The sequence below is a fragment of the Carcharodon carcharias genome, chromosome 21 (genome assembly GCF_017639515.1).
Source record: "Carcharodon carcharias isolate sCarCar2 chromosome 21, sCarCar2.pri, whole genome shotgun sequence".
NCBI classification, from domain to species: domain Eukaryota; kingdom Metazoa; phylum Chordata; class Chondrichthyes; order Lamniformes; family Lamnidae; genus Carcharodon; species Carcharodon carcharias.
This window is the reverse complement of record NC_054487.1, coordinates 71608136-71628954: the sequence shown is the minus strand read 5'-3', so window position 1 is coordinate 71628954 and position 20819 is coordinate 71608136. Positions and strand designations below refer to the sequence as shown.

Genomic DNA, 20819 nt, shown 5'->3' with positions numbered 1-20819 from the left:
CCAAGTCCAGAGGCTTATCATCTGACTCGGACTCAGCAACATTCTGGCCTCCACAGCAGTCCTCCGAGTGCTGGAGACCTGGAAAATCTCTGCCTCCGCCTGCTGTGGATCAAAAAGTGTGATGTGCTCACCAGGTTTTGATCTTGCGGCTGCTCTAAAGCTAGGTCCCACAGACGTGTGTGTCTCTGCACTGGTGGAGGGTGTGGCTGAGTACTGTGACAGGACTTCAGGGAGGATACCTTCAGATTCCTCTTCAGAGGTTTCTTCGGAGCTTGCTCGGAGGCTCTGGGTCCCAGATGTGCCTGTGAAAGCAAGGGGAGGTAATTAGTTTATGGCAGTGGCCTGTGAAAGAGGATACATCACTCACAGCATGGTTGTCTGATGGATGTTGCACTGATGGATCCTCACTTGGGAGAGCAGCACTGACCTCACCGTCAGCACAGAACCGGTACCGGTCATCGCTGGCCAGCTGGATGGCTCTGTTTTCAAATTCTCTCAGAACTATGAATTCCTCCACCTGTCTGAGACCCTTCCCTCCTGTTGTGTGCCAGTTTGTCCTGCTTGGATAGAGATGGGGAGAGTGTATCAGGATGCCTGCCAGGCCAGATGATAAGTATACCTGGCCTGTGTAGGTGGTGAGTGGTCCCATGGATGGGATGAGGACAATGATGGTGTGTGTGAAAGAATGAATGGCGATGTCCCTTGCACTGCCAGCGAGTGAGGGCCCTGAGGGTGTGCGATGGGTTTGTGAGTGTGTGAGTTGGGAGTGATGAAAAGAATGACTTACCCTGGCGGAACGGAGGAGATCATTCATCCTTTTGTGGCACTGGTGGTTGTCCTCCTCTGCAGGGCCTTCATGCTGACCACCACTACTACCGCAGGTGATATGATGTCTTGGTAATGTTGGAAACTTGCCTTAAAAAAAGGACAGGCCTCTGTACTAATTATTCCTGAATGTAAGGTATTCAGGAAATATAGGGAAGGAAAGAAGGAGTGGTAGCAATATTAAGGAGAATATTACTGTGCTGGAGAGAGAGAGGATATCCTAGCGAGGTCAACGACAGAATCTATTAGAGTTAAGAAACAATAGTACTATCATTACACAACGGGGTTATTTTATAAACCAACTGGTGGGAAGGATATAGAGGAGTAAATTTGCAGGCAAATTACATAAAAGTGCAAGAACTATAGAGCTGTGACACTGGGAAACTTCAGTTATCCTAATATAGATTGGGATATTGCCATAAAATAGGGCATCTTAAGTCCATTGTTGGAAGCTGAATGGTAAACCGATGGTCGTAGTAGGAATGTTCAGTGGGTCCTCTGAAAAGGCTGTACCAGTAAAGGAAATTGGTTTTAAAATTGTAGGAGTAGTAGAGGTAAAACATGTTTCCCCAGAACCGACTAGAATGGGGATATGGCTCAGGATAGTCAAGAGAATTCTTCCTTGACTATTGCTAAAGGGAGCTAGGCTACTGGAGGTTTCAGATGTTTTGTCTCAAAGGGAGAAGTATTCCCTTACATCTCAAACAAAACAAGTAAAAAAATTAAAATTTCGAGAGACACTGGGGCAGAACAGTCATTGGTGGTGGCTGATGATACAATTTGTGTCCCAGATAGTTTGTTGAAGGGAAAGGTATTAATAGGAGATATTTGTGGAATTTATAAACATGTTCCTTTGTGTAAAGAGAATTTACCAAGTGACTTAGTAAATGGAATTGTTACAGTGGGAATTATTCTTAGGGCACCTATTGAAGGGGTAGATTTTATTCTGGGTAATGATTTGGCTAGCAAGACAGTAGCATGGTGACAACTGTATTGCAGCTGATATTTAATCATGCTGATCTTACCAAACTCCAAAAAATTACTGTGGTCAAATTTGAGAAGCTTATTGCCAATAACGAGCAACTGAAGGAAAACCAGATCAGTGTGGAGAACCAACTTTCGTGTATGAAAGGTGAGTTTGCCAATAAAAAGTGAGAATTGATGAGAACAATTGAGCATCAGTCACAGAGTCACAGGAAACAGAACACTTCACTGAGGACTTGAAATGTCTAAAAAAATAAACTTGTAGAATCAAATTCAACAAAGGTAGATCTTCAATTAATACTTGGTGAACTTCAAGCATCAGAAGTCTCTATGAAGTATTGTTAAAAGCGCCTTGGACAGGAAAAGGAATTGTTGTTGAATCAGAACAGTTGGTTGAATACAGAATTAAAAGCCAACTGATAAACTATTAGAAGTTCGTCATGAAAAGAGCAATGAGATTCTTGAACTCCGATGTGATTCGGAGAACCAAAAGAATGAGATGCAGAAGAGCAGATCCAGAATTTAAAAGCAGATAGGGCCATTTTTAACAAACAGGTTGAGGATCTAAGGAGTGAACTGAAGAAGTTTGAAGAGCAGTCAGTAACCATGGAAGAAAGATTCTAAAATGAACTGAATGCCCTTGCGAAGTTGTCAACCTTGTTCCACAACTGACCCTGAACAAAGGCAACTGAAATCACCAAGGTAGTTGCTGAGCTGAATGAAAAGATTAACATAGTTGGAAAAGAATTGGAAAGTGAGAGAGTAAATAAATACTTGGATAAAATTGTGAAAGAAGCAGAAATAAAAGTTCAGTTTTTGAAATGTCAATGGAAAGAATAGGAACGTGTGCAGAGGACTGTGGAACATCTTGTCAATAAACTAGAAAAAGATTTGAGTAAAGAGGGGAAACGTCCCTTGGTGCAAGTTTATTCATCTGGTGTTGATCAAAACAATGAAAAGAAAAAAATCATAGCAGGAAGAAGTGAGTGAGGAAGATAATTTTGAAGTTGGTTGCCAATCAGACATCCATGGTTTGTGTCACAAATGTAAAGGCCCCATTGGAGACTTGTTTCCATTAACAGAGGAGAAGAGTAAGAAAAATCTTGTGTTCTTCCATATTAAAATTGAGAAACCAAGGTAAAATTAATTTTTATCACGTAAATATGGATGCATATCAATCATATTTGAAGAGAAGACCACCAGTGTATTGGTTTGCAGTAACACCAGCAAGGTTGAAAACCCTTGTATAAAATAGAAATATAAGCTGATTAATTTGTTGCTAAAGAAAACTTCAACGTATCTTCACTGCCTTTGGTAGACCTTGAAAGGTTATGGCCGGAAACTATATAATTGTTGATGTTCTATTCAGAGTTCAAAGGAAGGCTGTCAGAGAAGATTCCCATTCTGTTAGACCTCAGCTGGAGTATTGTGTACAGTTCTGGGCATCACATTATAGGAAGGATGTGAACACACTGGGGAGAGTGCAGAAGAGGTTTACAAGAATGGTTCCAGGGATGAGAAACTTCAGTTATGAAGATAGATTGGAGAGGTTGGGACTGTTCTTCTTGGAGGGAAGAAGGCTAAGAGGAGATTTGATAGAGATGTTCAAAATCATAAGGGGGTTGGACCGAGTAGATAGGGAGAAGCTGTTTCCGCTTATAAAAAGGATCAAGAACGAGAGGGCACAGATTTAAAGTGATTTGCAAAAGAAGCAAGTGTGACGCGAGAAAAAACTTTTTCACACAATGGGTGGTTCGGGTCTGGAATGCACTGCCTGGAAGTGTGGCGGAGGCAAATTCAATGGAAGCATTCAGGAGGGCATTAGATGATTATTTGAATAGAAACAATGTGCACGGGCACGGGGAAAAGGCAGGACAATGGCACTAGGTCATAATGCTCATTTGGAGAGCTGGTGCAGACAAGATGGGCCAAATGGTCTCCCTCTGCTGTTACAATTCTGTGATTCTGAGTTATGACATAAGAAACAGGAACAGGAGTAGACCATTCGGCCCCTCGGGCCTACTCCACCATTCAATAACATCATGGTTGACCTTCTTGTGTTTCGATTTCCACATTCCCATCTACCTCCTGATAACCTTTGATTCCCTTGCCCAACAAGAATCTATCTACCTCTGCCTTAAAAATATTCAATGCCCCCCACTTCCACCACCTTCTGAGGCAGAGAGTTTTAAAGTTGCACAACCCTCAGAGAGAAAAGTCTTATCCTCATCTCTGTCCTAAAAGGATGACCCCTAATTGTAAAACAGTGCCTAATTCTGGACTCACCCATAAGAGGAAACATCCTTTTGACTTCCACCTTATCAAGGCCGTTCAGGATCTTCAATCAAACCACCCCTCACTCTGCTAAACCCCAGACTGTGTCCAGCCTGTCCAACCTGTCCTCATAAGACAACCACTCATTCCAGGTATCAATCTAGCAAACCTCCTCTGAACCGCCTCCAATGTATTTACATCCTTCCTTCAATAAGGAGACCAAAACTGCACATCGTATTCGAGGCGCGGTCTCACCAATGCCCTGTATAACATCTTCACTTTTATGTTCAATCCCTCTCGTGATAAAGGATAACATTTCATTCGCCTTCTTAATTACTTGTTGTAACTGCATACTAACTTTTTGTGACTGATATTGTGACTTATATGACAATTCTATGAGGTTTATCTCCGTTAATCCTACTTGTTACATCTTTTGACTTTTATTTTGGTTAAATATTTGTAATTGTGTAATACAATGTGTAGTTGTGAAATAAAACGAAAAGATTATCTGTTTCGTATAATAAGCTTTAGAAGGTTTATGATGTTAAGTTTTTGTAAAGAAAGTGTTAAGCCATTGTAAAGAAACCTTCACTGTAGTGAAGCTTTCTTTCTTCTGAGCGGTAGGTGTAATGAGCTCTGATACTTACTTTAAGTTGACTTTGTGAGCCGCAGTTTGGGATCAACAGTTCCTGGTGGCCCTTGGGACGTCTGCACATGCATTAGTCGGGAAATGACCGCAAACGCACAGTTCATTCATTTTTACATCTTTAGGCTGGGAACCAGCCTTGTGCACATGCACAGAAGCAAAGGAAGCAGGGAAAGCAAAGTGAAATGGCATGAAACAGCAGGTCAGGAACCATTTCAAGAGAAGGTGTCCCAGGCAGCAGGACACGGGGAGAGGGACAGGGAGAGAGTCCCACACCAAGAAGGAGGTTCCCAAACCAGGGATTGGGACAGAAAGATGTCCCAGAAGAAAGTCCCAGGCAGGGACAAAGACAGGGATCAGAGATAGAACCCAGTGAGCCAATATCAATGACAGGAGCAGAGAAAAAGGCTCCAGCTTAAAGGAGGAGTTGCAAGGAGGGGACTTGAAGTGATGTGGGCTTGAGAGAAGCCCAGAAAATCCGAGAGGGCGGCCAAAGGTTGGTGACGCTGTGCTGTGGGCCATAGGGCAAAGATACTCTCTAGAGCAGTGGTGTTCCGCTTGGCACAGCTGAAGATCCGAAAGTGTGCTTGGAAGGAGAGGCTTGAGTGCACTCGGGGGTCCAGGGGAAGGAATCTCAGAAGGCGAAATTGAAATCCTGGAGGTAGATCCCTGTTGAAGCTGTCCAGGTGGGAACGACGCTTGAAGAGAATTCCAAGGCGAGATCTTCAAATATGGTGATTGGAAACCCTGGTGAGAAAGATAGATGTTCAGTGAGACCAGTTGGTTCATGGTGTGTCAAGCGTCTGGGTGGATTGTTGAGAAATTCATAGAATCTGCTTTGGACGCATCTGTCATTTATTTTGGAATGCAGTGTGTCTGACCACAGTTCACCTGTGTATATAATGTTCCTTGTTTAATTAATGTTAAAAGTTCATCAGCAGACTCCTGTAAATTTGTTCAGGAACTTTCCTCCACAGCTTCAAAAACAGTTAGGAATTGTCTAGCCAGGTTCCCCTCTGGAATCTGACTTGTCCAAAAGTAACATCACCCAGGATTGGAACAAGTGTCCAAGACAAGTGATGCAGTTGGTAGTATATGGCATTTGGAGATGCATTCACTGACCTTGACCACCTATGTGAGGCCATTAAATTTCTTGGGACTCTGTATCCAAGTCCTCAGGGTTTGACTACTGGGATTGACCCTCACAGCTAATTTCTCCCATTACCTTCCCAGTGTGTGTCTGGAAGACCTCCTGTCCCCTTGTGGATACAGGACATCTTGCTTGCTCATGGTGGAGGAAAGGTTTAATTGTATGAGTTTTGTTCAGACCATCACAAAACAGGTTAGTTTTCTCCTACTGTTGATGTGTTATTGTGATAATAATGCTGATCAGTGTGAGGCGAACAACAGATGACTGTGAGTTACAATTTTAGAGGATTAAAGCAAGAGATTACCATGCTTGGAATTACTGGCTTGCAGTGCTTCAAAAAACTCATTGAGACCTTTGTTGTCAGTTTACACCACCAGGTGGCAGTGTAATTCAATGCAATCTCTTTTTATCCGATCACTGCAATTTACGTGCAGTACAGTATTCCATAAACTGTAACAGTTACTTTAATATGTCACTCTGAAAGGCAAAAATCGCCATCGGTCAAAGCGTACACCAAAGTTTTAAAATCTTTTTCATGAATGAAACTGGAAGTAAAGTATAAAATTAATGAGAGATAAAAAATGTAGTTATTTAAAGATGAAAATAACCTTCCAGTTATATTTTGAAACTATCTTAGTTTATGGGGCTCCTTCAGTGCTGAATTAATACCCACCTGAAGGAAAGGCAAGGAGAAGTATTTTCTGTTTAAAGTATGACTCAACCATTTCTCTTTCTGAAAAAAGTGTCATGTTGCACAGAAAAATCTTCATTTCTGTACAGGCTTCTTGGTTGTTTCAGGTCTCCACCCCGAGCTGTTCTGTAGATATGGATTAGAAGCAGCCCACATGCACCACAGAGTTTAAATGGTTTTCTAATAATCCTGCATCCACTTGTTCCTGTGTGGACAACCTTTGTTGGCCCAGAATAATTCCTCCCGCTGTGTTTTCAGCTAACAGGCCAATTATCTTATATCAGTATGGACAGTCCAGCAAAGCCTGAGAAACATGTTCCTGGGACAGACGCAGCACAGAAAACAATTTCAATGCAAAATGGTTACAATTTTGGCCTATTTAACAGAGCCATTTGTTGAGTTGATAATCGATCCACAGGCAGAATGCCCCTGTGGGCTTGTACTCCACATAGTCCCTAGTGTGAGATCACTGTGGTGAGTCTCTGCCAGTTCAATTTGATTTGTGCTCCCCAGGCTTCACCAGACCACTCTGTAAAGAGTGACTCTTTGCAGGTGACTTGTTATCTCTTCACACACCTCCATTATTCCTGGAGTAACAACAGCACACATTCTGTCCCCTGACAATTTAGTCCCTGACCAGCCTTAATGTGAAATTCATATCTTAGCACAATGCTGCCAGCATTCACCATAACCGGCCAAACTAATCCTGCATTGTTTTCCGATACTAGCCTGGTTTCTAGAAACGGCTAAAGCTATTTGTAAGTTAACTTTCAAGTAATTCCCTATATTACATCATAATAATATAAAAGTGTAAGAAATAGGAGCAAGAGTAGACCATATGGCCACTTGAGAACATCCAACCTAAGGCTGGTCAGGGACTGAATTGTCAGGGGACAAAATATGTGTTGTAGTTACTCTGGGAATGATGGAGGTGTGTGAAGAGATAACAAGTCATCTGCAAAGAGTCATTCAGTGGTCTGGTGCAGCCCAGGAAGCACGAATCAAATTGAACTGGCGGAGAATCACCACAAGGATCCTACACAAGGCACAGTATGGAGTACAAGCCCACAGGATCGCTCTGACCTATGGATCAATTATCATTTCATCAAGTGGGTTTGATGAATAGGCCAAAACTGTAACTATTTTGCAATAAAGTTGCCAGTAGCATAATGGCTGAGCTGATCTTGGCCCTATCTCCACTTTCCTGCCTGTTCGCCATACCCTTAACTCCTCCTGTAGTTAATCCTTAGACTCCTCCTTAGACTAACTAAGCCTTGAATATATTCAATGAATCAGCCTCCCCAGCTCTCTGGGGTAGAAAATTCCAAAGCTTCATGACACTCTGAGTGAAGGAATTCCTCCTCATCTCCATCATAAATGGGCGATCCCTTATCTTGAAACAACCTCAGCATCTGCCTTGTTAAGCCCCCTCAGCATCTTATATCCTTCAGAAAGATGACATCTCATGCTTTTAAATTCTCTGAGTATAGGCACTAGCTGCTCAACCTTTCCTCATAAGACAACCCCCCCATCCCAGGAATCAACCTAGTGTACCTTCTCTGAATTGCCTCCAATGCAATTGTATGCTTCCTTAAATAAGGAGAGTGGAACTATATACAATAATATGTATAAATATCCAATCAAAATGGACAAACTAACCACATTTTGTCCTTCCAGTTTGTGGGTGGAAAAGCAAATCCATGATTTCCTTTTTGTGTGTGAAATGTACACTCTCTACATCCATTATTAAATTATTCTTATCTTGTTCCATCTAATCAGTCATCCTGGTGTAGGAAATGGCAAGTTTCTTTTCCATTTATGCAATGGCATCCAGCAAGGTCAACAACAAATGAGATCAGGATGATCTGAAATAAATGTGATCTCAGGATTTAGATAGGATTTGCCCACATGTCACCTAGTATTAAATTACCAGCTCAGTGCAAGCGCTGGGTCTTTAGAAAAAGGCAGATTTGTATCAAACAGCTATGACTGGATAGAGTACAGTGCTGAGAGTCTGTACCATTTACAGAGTAGTCAGAAAATAGAAAACTGTCACAGGTGGAACTTAATATGGAATCAGCATAAATACATAAGAGATCATCTGTCAGCTCACAACTGGAAATGCTCTATGTATAAATATATAGGGCCTGTTTTTAACCCTGTGTAAGTAGATGGGTTTTGAATGAGTTAAAATCTCATCCTATGGATCCGAAAATAATTGGTAATCAAAAATACTGCAAAGAGTGGATTATGAAATGTTGGAAGAAGCAATTACCCCACTGAAATGTCAAATATTTGAATGCTTGCTGTTCTATATCATAAGAAATAAGTAAAGGATGAGGAAAGTTATTTACCCCATTCATGTTTATCCCTTGAGCACTCCAATTCAACCAGTCAGGATCAAACTGCATTTTAATTGCTCAAAATGTCATTGATATTTTAATAATATTCCGAATATTTCTTATTTTTTAAGTAAGTAAAGACATTTCCCTGTTTAAAGAATTTACACTCTGGTTCTATTCCTTAGAAATACTATTCCAGGTTCACCTTATCTAAACAAATGAACATTTTGTAAATCTCAATGAAGGTGCCCTTTTAACCTTCTCGTGGCTATGTGGGGCCTTACTTTCTCTAATCCTCCCTTACAGTTAATCTCCACTCACCTTGGAACAATTCCTGTTGTTCTTCTTTGCAAGATAATAACATCCTGATTGAAGCGGGAAGACCAAAACCCTACCCAGTCTTCAAAATGCATCGGGCCAATGCATTATGTAACCTCTTTAAAGTTATACTCCACTGTTCCGGCTATCCATCCAAACATATAATTTGTTTATGAATTGCTTGTCCACATCATCTCAGCATTTCAAAGAATGAATCTAGGGTTACAAACCCCTTCCTAATTCTCCTTTTGCTAAATATATTCTTGCAGTTGTATACCCACGTCACTCATTGCTCCCTCCGATATGCATTACTGAAGGTTTTGTCACTATTACATTTCAATTCTTATCTGTCTACTCAGTTGTATAACTGAAACAGTAAAAGTTTTCAGCAAAGTTTTAACTGCTTCCCTTTTTGGCACTGCTGTCCCCATTTTGGAATTCCCTATTAATGAAACAAGTTTAAAACTGCCTTCTGAATATATGCCTAGATGACAAGTTTTCAGCTGGCTGATGCTACCACCCCTGAATTTCTTGGATCTCAGTAATTGCTTTAGAAACATAGACATAGAAACATAGAAAATATGAGCGGGAGTAGGTCATTCGGCCCTTCGAGCCTGCTACGACATTCAATATTATCATGGCTGATCCTCAATATCAATGCCATGCTCCTGCTCTCTCCCCATACCCCTTGATGATTTTAGAGTCTAGCAATCTACCTATTTCCTTCTTAACTATATTCAGTGACTTGGCCTCCACAGCCTTCTGTGGTAGAGCATTCTACAAGTTCACCATCCTCTGAGTTTCTCCCTATCTCAGTCCTAAATAGCCCATCTCGTATACTGAGACTGTGACTCCTTGTTCTAGGACCCTCAGCCGGAGGAAACATCATCCCTGCATCTAGTCTGTCCAACCCTGTCAGAATTTTATACATTTCAATGAGATCCCCTCTCATTCTTCTAAACTCTAGTGATTACAGGCTTAGTTTACCCAATCTCTCCCCCTCCGACAGTCCTATCACCCCAGGAATCAGTCTGGTGAACCTTTGCTGCACTCCTTCTATGACAAATATATCCTTTCTTAGGTAAGAAGATCAAAATTGCACACAGCACTCCAGGTGTGGTCTCACCAAGGCCCTGTACAGCTGCAGCAAGACATCCTTGTGCCAGTACTCAAGTCCTCTCGCAATGAAGGCCAACATACATTTGCCTTCCTAATTGCTTGCTGCATCTTCATGCTTGCTTTTAGTGATTGGTCCCTTTGTATATCAACATTTCCCAATTTATCACCATTTAAATAATAATAGTCATTCTGTTTTTCCTACCAAAGTGGATAACTTCACACTTATCCACATTATACTGCATCTGTCATATATTTTCCCACTCACTCAACTTGTCTAAATCGCCTTGAAGCATCTTAACATCCTCCTCACCACTCACATTCCCACCTAGTTTTGTGTTGTCAGCAAACTTGGAGATATTACATTTGGTTCCTCATCCAAATCATTGATATTAATAGCTGGGGCCCAAGCACTAATCCCTACCGTACCCCGCTAGTCATCGCCTGGCACTCCGAAAAAGATCCATTTATTCCTACTCTCTGTTTCCTGTCTGCTAACCAATTCTTAGTCCATGTCAATATATTACCCCCAATCCCATGTACTTTAATTTTGCACACTAACCTCTTACCTGGGACTTTATCAAAAGCTTTCTGAAAATCTAAATACACCATGTCCACTGGCTCTCCTTATCTATTCTGCTAGTTACATCCTCAAAAAACTCCAGTAGGTTTGTCAAAAATTATTTCTCTTTGATAAATCTGTGTTAACTTTGTCTAATTTTGATGATATTTTCCAAGTATCCTATTAACACATCCTTTATAATAGAGTCTAGCATTTTCCCTACTACTGATGTTAGACTAACTGACCTGTAATTTCCTGTTTTCTCCCTCCCTCCATTTTTAAATAGTGGGGTTACATTTGCCACCCTCCAATCTGCCGGAACTGCTCAAGAATCTATAAAATTTTGCAAGATGACAACTAACGCATCCATTATTTCCACAGCGACTTCCTTTAGTACCTGGGATGTAGATTATCAGGCCCTGGGGATTTATTGGCTTTCAGTTCCATTAATTTCTCTAGCACTATTATTTTAGTAATGCCAATTTCATTCAATTCCTTTTTCTCATTAGACCCTTGGCTCCCTAGTATTTCTGGGAAGTTATTTTTGTCTCCCTCCGTGAAGACAGAACTAAAGCAGCTGTTTAATTGCTCTGACATTTCCTTGTTCTCTATTATAATTTCTCCTGTTTCAGACTGTAAGGGACCTACACTTGCCTTCACTAATCTTTTTCTTTTTACATATTTATAGAAGCTTTTATAGTCGTTTATGTCCCTTGCAAGTTTACTCTTATACTCTATTTTTCCCTCTTAATCAATCTCTTGGTCCTCCTTTGCTGAATTCTAAACTGCTCCTAATATGCAGGCTTGCTACTCTTTCTGGCAACTTCATATGACTCCTCTTTGCAACTAATATTATCCTTAATTTCTTTTGTTAGCAATGGTTTGCCTGCTTTTCCTGTTGTGTTTTTGCACCTGAAAGGTATGTTTAATTGTTACAATGCATACATTTGTTCCTTAAATATTAGCCATTGTCTATCCATTTTAGGCATTGCCTTTTAATGAAGTTCCCCTATCTATTATAGACAACTCACCCCTCATAGCTTCAAAGTTTCCTTTGTTTAGATTTAGGACCCTAGTTTCAGATCAGGCTACTTCGCTTTCCATCCTAATGAAGGATTCTATCATGTTATGGTCACTGGTCCCTAAAGGTCCCTGCACAACAAGATTATTAATTAACCCCTTCGCATTACATAATACCAAATCTAGGATGGCCTGTTCCCTCGTCGGTTCCTCGATTTACAGGTCTAAAAAACCATCTCATACACACTCAGAAATTCATCCGCCACAGTATTATTGCTAATTTGGTTTGTCCAATCTCTATGTAGATTAAAGTCACCCATGATTTCAGTAGCACCCTTATTACATGTATCTCTACTTTCCTGTTTAATGCCATCCCCTACTTTACCACTACTGTTTGGAGGCCTATAGACAACTCCCACTAATGTTTTCCATCCCTGTTGCTTCTTAACTCCACCCAGCTTGACTCTACAGCTAGATTTTCTGAGCCAATGTCCTTTCTCACTATTGCATTGATTTCATCCTTGACTAACAATGCCACCCCACCTCCTTTTCCTATTTGCCTGTCCTTCCTAAATATCGAATACCCTTGGATATTCACTTCCCAGCCTTGGTCACCCTGCAGCCGTGTCTCCTTAATCACAATCATATTATACCCGTTAACATCTATTTGCGCTGTTACTTCATCTACCTTATTGTGAATCTCAGTGTATTCAGATAGTGCCTTTAGAATTGTCTTGTTAACATTTTTTACACAGTTTTTTTATACTATGGCCCTATTTGCTGCTACACCTTGTTTCCTCAACCTTCTACCTTTTCTTTCTACTTTTCTGTCTTTCATCTCTCTTTGTTTCTCTCTCTTGTGTCTCCCCACTGAGGTTCCCATCCCTCTGCCACTCTAGTTTAAACTCTTTCCCACAGTACTAGCAAATACCCCTGTGAGGATATTGGTCCCAGTCCTGCTGGGGTGCAACCCGTCCAGCTGGTACAGTCCCATCTTCCCTAGAACTGGTCCCAATACCTCAGGAACCTAAATCCCTCCCTCCTATACCATCTCTCCAGCCATGCATTCATCTGGTCTATTCTCCTATACCTAACCTCGCTAGCACGTAACACAGGGATAATCCTGAGATTACTACCTTCGAGGTCTGCTTTTTAATTTATTTCCTAGCTCCATATATTCTGATTTCAGGGCCTCATCCCACTTTCTACATGTGTCGTTCATACTGATGTGGACCATGACTGCTGGTCGTTCACCCTCCCCACTTCAGGATGTCCTGTAGTTGCTCAGTGACATCCTTGACCCTGGCACTAGGGAGGCAATATACCATCCTGGTGTCATGTCTGCGGCTGCAGAAGCATCTATCTGTTCCCTTTACAATAGAATCCCCTATCCCTATTGCTCTCCCAATCTTTTTGCTCCCCCCCACAACCCTCCCCCCCACCCCACCCCCCCCCACCCCAAACCACGCCCCCCCCCCCCCACCCCCCCACACCCCCGATCTCTCCCGTGCAGCTGAGCCACTTGTGGTGCTATGGACTTGGCTCTTGCTGCATCCCCCTAAAGAAACCATCTCCCGCAGGAGTAGCCAAAATGGAAAATCTGTTCGAGAAGGAGATGGACCCAGGGGACTCCTGCACTACCTGCTTAGTGCCTTTACTCTGTCTGGTGGTCACCCATTCCCTTTCCACCTGTGCACTCTTTACCTGCAGTGTGACCACCTCACTGTACGTGCTATCCACGAAGATCTCACCCTTGCAGATGCTTCACAGTGACTCCAGCTGTAGCTCCAGCTCCGAAACACTGATTTTGAGTAGCTGCAGCTGGAGACACTTCCTGGACACTGGTAGTGTCCTTGACTTCCCACGTTGCACAGGAGGAGCCTTCCATGTGTCCGAGCTGCCCTGCCATGACTTACCCTTAAATTACTCCTTTTTCTTTTACTTCCTCTAGTTTGAAGAATATTAAATATATACTAGGACCTTACTTCTTATACTTCAAACACTACTTAATCTAAACTAAAGACCAATTTTAAAAACTCTACAGTAGAAATGCTCACCAGCTCCTACTTAACAAATCCATTCCTCTCGCGCTGGCTCCCAGTCCTGCACTGGTGTCCGGCCTAGTTCCCCTCACTCTTTAAGGCTGCTGCTCCTCTCGCATTATCAAATGCCAAAGCAAAAAGCAAAGGAATACCTCTTTCCTTTCCTCCCCTCACCCAACTCCCATCAGTCTATTCTAAGTTGCGCCAAGTTGGCTGGCTTCATATGCCCCTAAGACAAAGGCGAGCTGACCCAGTTACAGAGGAACCAGTCTCAGCTGCTTCTTTAATTAACTAAGCCCAACTGCTCACCCAGTGGAGACCTTGTTAAATCCCAGCTTAAGGGAAGAACCTTCTGGCTGGCCTGCACGCCAGCGCTTAAAATGTCAGCACGCGGCATCGTGATATTTAGATCGGTGGGTACGCTATGCAGTGGGATGCGCACCCGCCATTAATTAAAGGCCGTGTTAAGGCCATTAACTCTCCAATCGATCAGGATTTTGAGGTGCCCGTGCAAACGTCGGCTCAGCGCACAGGCACAACGGGCAGGCGGGTGAGTGATTTTTTTTACAAACATCATTCAGTGGCGGGATGAGGTTTGATATCGGGATTAAAAACTTTTAATAAAGTGTTTGTGTTCTTCACTAACATGTCCCATCTCATGTGACATTTTCACGAGGGGGACATGTTAATGATTTTAAAATTTTTCTATGTTTAGAGTTTCACAGAGTTTCAGCAATCTCCCTGAGACAGCACTTAGCCTCAGGGAGATGTCCACTCTTTCATGTGCATGCATGAAAGAACGCACTCTGGCAGTTGGGGAATCCCAAACCCTCCCTCCCATCTGCACAGGACCTGCATAGCGCTTCCCATCGGGCATCACGCTGGGCAGGCCTTAATTGGCCCGCCCACTTAAAATTGCGGTGGGGCCTGTTTCGGCGGCGGCGATCGGCTGCCTGCCCGCCTGTCAAGGGCAAAATTCTGCCCTAAGGCTGGGAACTTTAGAATTTAAACTGTGGATTTCAGTTAAATGCTAACTGCAAACAAAATTAGAGTGCGATGGCGGCGATGGCATAGATGGTGACTAGTAATCCAGAGGCCCAGTGTAATGCTCTGGGGATCCGGGTTCAAATCCCACCATGGCGGATGGTGGAATTTGAATTCAGTAAAAATCTGGAATTAAAAGTCTGATGATAACCATGGACCCATTGTTGATTGTTGTAAAAACGTTTAGGAAATCTGTTATCCTTACCTGGTCACATGACTCCAGGCCCACAGCAAGGTATTTGACCCTTAACTGCCTTCTGAAATGGCCTAACAAGCCATTCAGTCTGCTCAAACCACTACAAAGTCACAAAAAATAAATGAAACTGGATGGACCACCCGGCATTGATCTAGGCACCGGAAATGACAACAGCGATCTCAGCCCTGTTGATCCTCCTCACTAACATAGTGCCAGAGCTGTCCACAGACTAGTCAAGCAACAGCCTGACATAGTCATCCTCACAATATCAAACCTCACAGATAATGTCCCAGACACCACTACCACCTGGGTATGTCCTGTCCCACCAGCAGGACAGAGCCAGCAGGAGTGGCAACTCAGTGGCATACAGATGGGAGGGAATTGCCCTGAGAGTCCTCACCATTGACTCCAGACGCCATTAAGTCTCATGGCATCAGGACCAACATGGGCAAGGAAACCTCCTGCTGATTACCACATACCACCCTCCCTCAGCTGATGAATCAGTGTTCCTCCATGTTGAACATCGCTTGGAGGAAGCAATGAGGGTGACAAGGGTGCAGAATGTACTCTGGGTCCATGTACTTCAAGGTCCATCACCAAGAGTGGCTTGGTAGCACCATTACTGACTGAGCTGGCTGAGTCCTAAATGACATAGCTGCTAAACTGGGTCTGCAGCAGATGTTGAGGGAACCAACAAGAGGGAAAAACATACTTGACCTCATCCTCACCAACCTGCCTGCCACAGATGATTCTGTCCATGAAAGTATCGGTAGGAGTGATCACCACACAGTCGTTGTGGAGACGAAGTCTTGCGTTCACATTGAGGTTACCCTCCATCGTGTTGGGTGGCACTACCCCATGCTAAATGGGATAGATTTCGAGCAGGTCTAGCAACTCAAGACTGAGCATCTATGAGGCACTGTGGGCCATCAGCAGCAGCAGAATCAAACATAATCTATAACCTCATGACGCAGCATATCCCCCACTCTACCATTACCATCAAGCCAAGGGATCAAACCTGGTTCAATGCGGGAGGGCATGCCAAGAAGAGCACCAGGCATATCCAAAAATGAGGTGTCAACCTGGTGAAGCTACACCACAGGACTACTTGCATGCCAAACAGCATAAGCAGCAAGAGATAGACAGGGCTAAGCGATCCCACAACCAACAGATCAGATCTAAGCTCTGCAGTCCTGTCACATCCAGTCATGAATGGTGGTGGACAATTAAACAACTCACTGGAGGAGGAGGCTCCACAAATATCCCCATCCTCAATGATGGAGGAACCCAGCACATCAGTGCAAAAGATAAGGCTGAAGAATTTGCTACAATCTTCAACCAAAAGTGTCGAGTGGATGATCCATCTCGGCCTCCTCCAAAGGTCCCCAGTATCACCAATGCCAGTCTTCAGCCAATGTGATTCCCTCCACATGATATCAAGAAATGGCTGAAAGCACTGGACACTGCAAAGACAATATTCCAACATTAGTACTGAAGACTTGTGCTCCAGAACTTGCCGTACCCCTAGCCAAGCTGTTCCAGTACAGCTACAACACTGGCATCTACCCGGCTATGTGGAAAATTGCTCAGGTATGTTCTGTACACAAAAAGCAGAACAAATCCAACCTGGCCAATTACCGCCCCATCAGTCTACTCTCCATCATCAGGAAAGTAATAGAAGGGGTCATCAACAGTGCTATCAAGTGGCACTTGCTTAGCAATAACCTGCTCACTGATGCCCAGTTTGGGTTCCGCCAGGGCCACTCAGCTCCTGACTTCATTGCAGCCTTGGTTCAAACATGGACAAAAGAGCTGAACCCCCGAGGTAAGGTGAGAGTGACAACCCTTGACATCAAGGCAGCATTTGACAGAGTATAGTATCAAGGAGCCCTAGAAAAACTGGAGTCAATGGGAATTGGGGGAAAACTCTCCACTGGTTGGAGTCATACCTCGCACAAGTGATGATGGTTGTGGTTGTTAAAGGTCAGTCATCTTAGCTCCAGGACATCACTGCAGGAGTTCCTCAGGGTAGTGTCCTTGGCCCAACCATCCTCAGTTGCTTCATCAGTGACCTTCCTTCCATCAGAAGGTCAGAAGTGGGGATATTCGCTGATGATTGCACAATGTTCTGTACCATATGTGACTCCTGAGATACTGAAGCAGTCCATGTCCAAATGCAGCAAGACCTGGACAATATCCAGGCTTGGGATGACAAGTGACAAGTAATATTCATGCCACACAAGTGTCAGACAATGACCATCACCAACAAGGGAGAATCCAACTGTCACCCCTTGATGTTCAATGGCATTACCATCACTGAATCCCCCACTCTCAACATCCTGGGGGGTTACCATCGACCAGAAACTGAACTGGACTAGCCATATATACTGTGGCTATAAAAGCAGATCAGAAGCTAGGAATTGTGTGACGAGTAACTCACCTCCTGACTCCCCAGAGCCTGTCCACCATCTACAAGGCACAAGCCAGGAGTGTGATGGAATACTCTAGGTATTGCCTGGATGAATGCAGCTCCCACAACACTCAAGAAGCCTGACACCTTCCAGGACAAAGCATTGATTGGCACCACATCCACAAACATGCACTCCCTCCACCACCCACATACACTAGCAGCAGTGATTACCATCTACAAGATACACTGCAGGAATTCACTGAGGCTCCTTCAACAGCACCTTCCAAACCCATGACCACTACCATCTAGAAGGACAAGGGCAATAGATAGATGGTAACACCACCACCTAGAAATTCCCCTCCTAGTCACTCACCATCCTGACTTGGAAATATATCACCGTTCCTTCACTGCCGCAAGGTCAAAATCCTGGAACTTGCTTCCGAACAGCACTGTGGGTGTACTTACACCACATGGACTGCAACGGTTCAAGAACGCAGCTCACCACCACCTTCTCAAGGGCAACTAGGGATGGGCAATAAATGCTGAATGAATAAAAAAGAGTAGTAATCCAGAGGTCTGCACCAGCGATCTGGAACCATGATTTCAAATCCCATTATGGCAGTTGAGGAATTTAATTTTTGTTGATAAAATGAAGCTGGAATAAAAAGCCAGTATCAGTAAAGGTGACCATGTAACTACCAGGTTGTCATAAGAACCTATCTGGTTCATTAATGTCCTTTAGGGAAGGAGATCTGCCACCCTTACCTGGTCTGGCCTGCATGTGACTCCAGAGCCACAGCGATGTGGTTGTCTCTTAAATGCCATCTGAAAAGGCCTAGCAAGCCACTCAGTTGTATCAGAGGTAGAAGTGAGCTGTCCGAGGCTGAGAGACTATGAGGTTGGAAGTTGAGGAGGTTCCTTCCATAAGTGAACCAAATATGTTTTTACAGCCATCAGTAATGGTTGTAAAAATATAAAAACAAAAAACTGCAGATGCTGGAAATCCAAAACAAAAACAGAATTACCTGGAAAAACTCAGCAGGTCTGGCAGCATCGGCGGAGAAGAAAAGAGTTGACGTTTCGAGTCCTCATGACCCTTCAGCAGAACTGGGTGAATCCAAGGAGAGGGGTGAAATATAAACTGGTTTAAGGTTGTGGGGGGGGCGGGGGTTTGGTGGGGGGAGAGAAGTGGAGGGAGGTGGTGTGGTTGTAGGGACAAGCAAACAGTGATAGCAGCAGATCATCAAAAGATGTCACAGACAAAAGAACAAAAGAACACAGAGGGGTTAAAGTTGGTGATATTATCTAAACAAATGTGCTAATTAAGAATGGATGATAGGGCACTCAAGGTATAGCTCTACTGGGGGTGGAGGGGAATAAAAGATTTAAAAATAATGGAAATAGGTGGGAAAAGAAAAATCTATATAAATTATTGGAAAAAACCAAAGGAAGGGGGAAGAAACAGAAAGGGGGTGGGGATGGAGGAGGGAGGTCAAGATCTAAAGTTCTTGAATTCAATATTCAGTCCGGATGGCTGTAAGTGCCTAGTCGGAAGATGAGGTGCTGTTCCTCCAGTTTGCATTGGGCTTCACTGGAACAATGCAGCAAGGACAGACATGTGGGCAAGAGAGCAGGGTGGAGTGTTAAAATGGCAAGCGACAGGGAGGTTTGGGTCATTCTTGCAGACAGACCGCAGGTGTTCTGCAAAGCGGTCGCCCAGTTTATGTTTGGTCTCTCCAATGTAGAGGAGACCGCATTGGGAGCAACGAATGCAGTAGACTAAGTTGGGGGAAATGCAAGTGAAATGCTGTTTCACTTGAAAGGAGTGTTTGGGCCCTTGGACGGTGAGGAGAGAGGAAGTGAAGGGGCAGGTGTTGCATCTTTTGCGTGGGCATGGGGAGGTGCCATAGGTGGGGGTTGAGGAGTAGGGATGATGGAGGAGTGGACCAGGGTGTCCCAGAGGGAACGTTCCCTATGGAATGCCGCCGGGGGGGTGAAGGGAAGATGTGTTTGGTGGTGGCATCATGCTGGAGTTGGCGGAAGTGGCAGAGGACGATCCTGTGAATGCGGAGGCTGGTGGGGTGACAAGTGAGGACAAGGGGGACCTTATCATGTTTCTGGGAGGGAGGAGAAGGCGTGTGGGCGGATGCGCGGGAGATGGGCTGGACACGGTTGAGGGCCCTGCCAACAACCGTGGGTGGAAATCCTCAGTTAAGGAAGAAGGAGGACATGTCAGAGGAACTGTTTTTGAAGGTAGCATCATCAGAACAGATGCGACGGAGGCAAAGGAACTGAGAGAATGGGATGGAGTCCTTACAGTAAGGGGTGTGAGGAGCTGTAGTCTAGGTAGCTGTGGGAGTCGGTAGGCTTGTAATGGATATTGGTGGACAGTCTATCACCAGAGATTGAGACAGCAAGGTCAAGGAAGGGAAGGGAAGTGTCAGAGATGGACCACGTGAAAATGATGGAGGGGTGGAGATTGGAAGCAAAACTAATAAATTTTTCCAAGTCCCAACAAGAGCATGAAGCAGCACCGAAGTAACCATCGATGTACCGGAGAAAGAGTTGTGGAAGGGGGCCGGAGTAGGACTGGAACCAGGAATGTTCCACATACCCCATAAAGAGGCAGGCATAGCTGGGGCCCATGCGGGTACCCATAGCCACACCTTTTATTTGGAGGAAGTGAGAGGAGTTGAAGGAGAAATTGTTCAGCGTGAGAACAAGTTCAGCCAGACGCAGGAGAGTAGTGGTGGATGGGGATTGTTTGGGCATCTGTTCGAGGAAGAAGCTAAGGGCCCTCAGACCATCCTGGTGGGGGATAGAGGTGTAGAGGGATTGGACATCCATGGTGAAGAGGAAGCCGTTGGGGCCAGGGAACTGGAAATTGTTGATGTGACGTAAGGTGTCAGAGGAATCATGGATGTAGGTGGGAAGGGACTGGACAAGGGGAGAGAGAAGAGAGTCAAGATAATGAGAAATGAGTTCTGTGGGGCAGGAGCAAGCTGACACGATCGGTCTACCGGGACAGTTCTGTTTGTGGATTTTCGGTAGGAGGTAGAAGCGGGCCGTCCGAGGTTGGGCGACTATCAGCTGTGGGAGGAAGATCTCCAGAGGAGATGAGGTCAGTGACAGTCCTGGAAACAATGGCTTGATGTTCAGTGGTGGGGTCATGTCCAGGGAGAGGTAAGAGGAAGTGTCT

General features: G+C 44.0%; 1 protein-coding gene across 1 annotated transcript in view; it reads left to right on the top strand.

Annotated features, from left to right (window-relative positions):
* Nucleotides 1-1803: 1803 nt before the first annotated feature.
* The window catches only part of LOC121293075 (homeobox protein DBX1-like), a 45778-nt gene continuing 26762 nt past the window's right edge, over nucleotides 1804-20819 (top strand). The window contains exon 1 of the mRNA XM_041215670.1: nucleotides 1804-1957. Within this exon, the coding sequence (XP_041071604.1) occupies nucleotides 1804-1957 (154 nt within the window). The remainder of the gene's footprint in view (nucleotides 1958-20819) is intronic.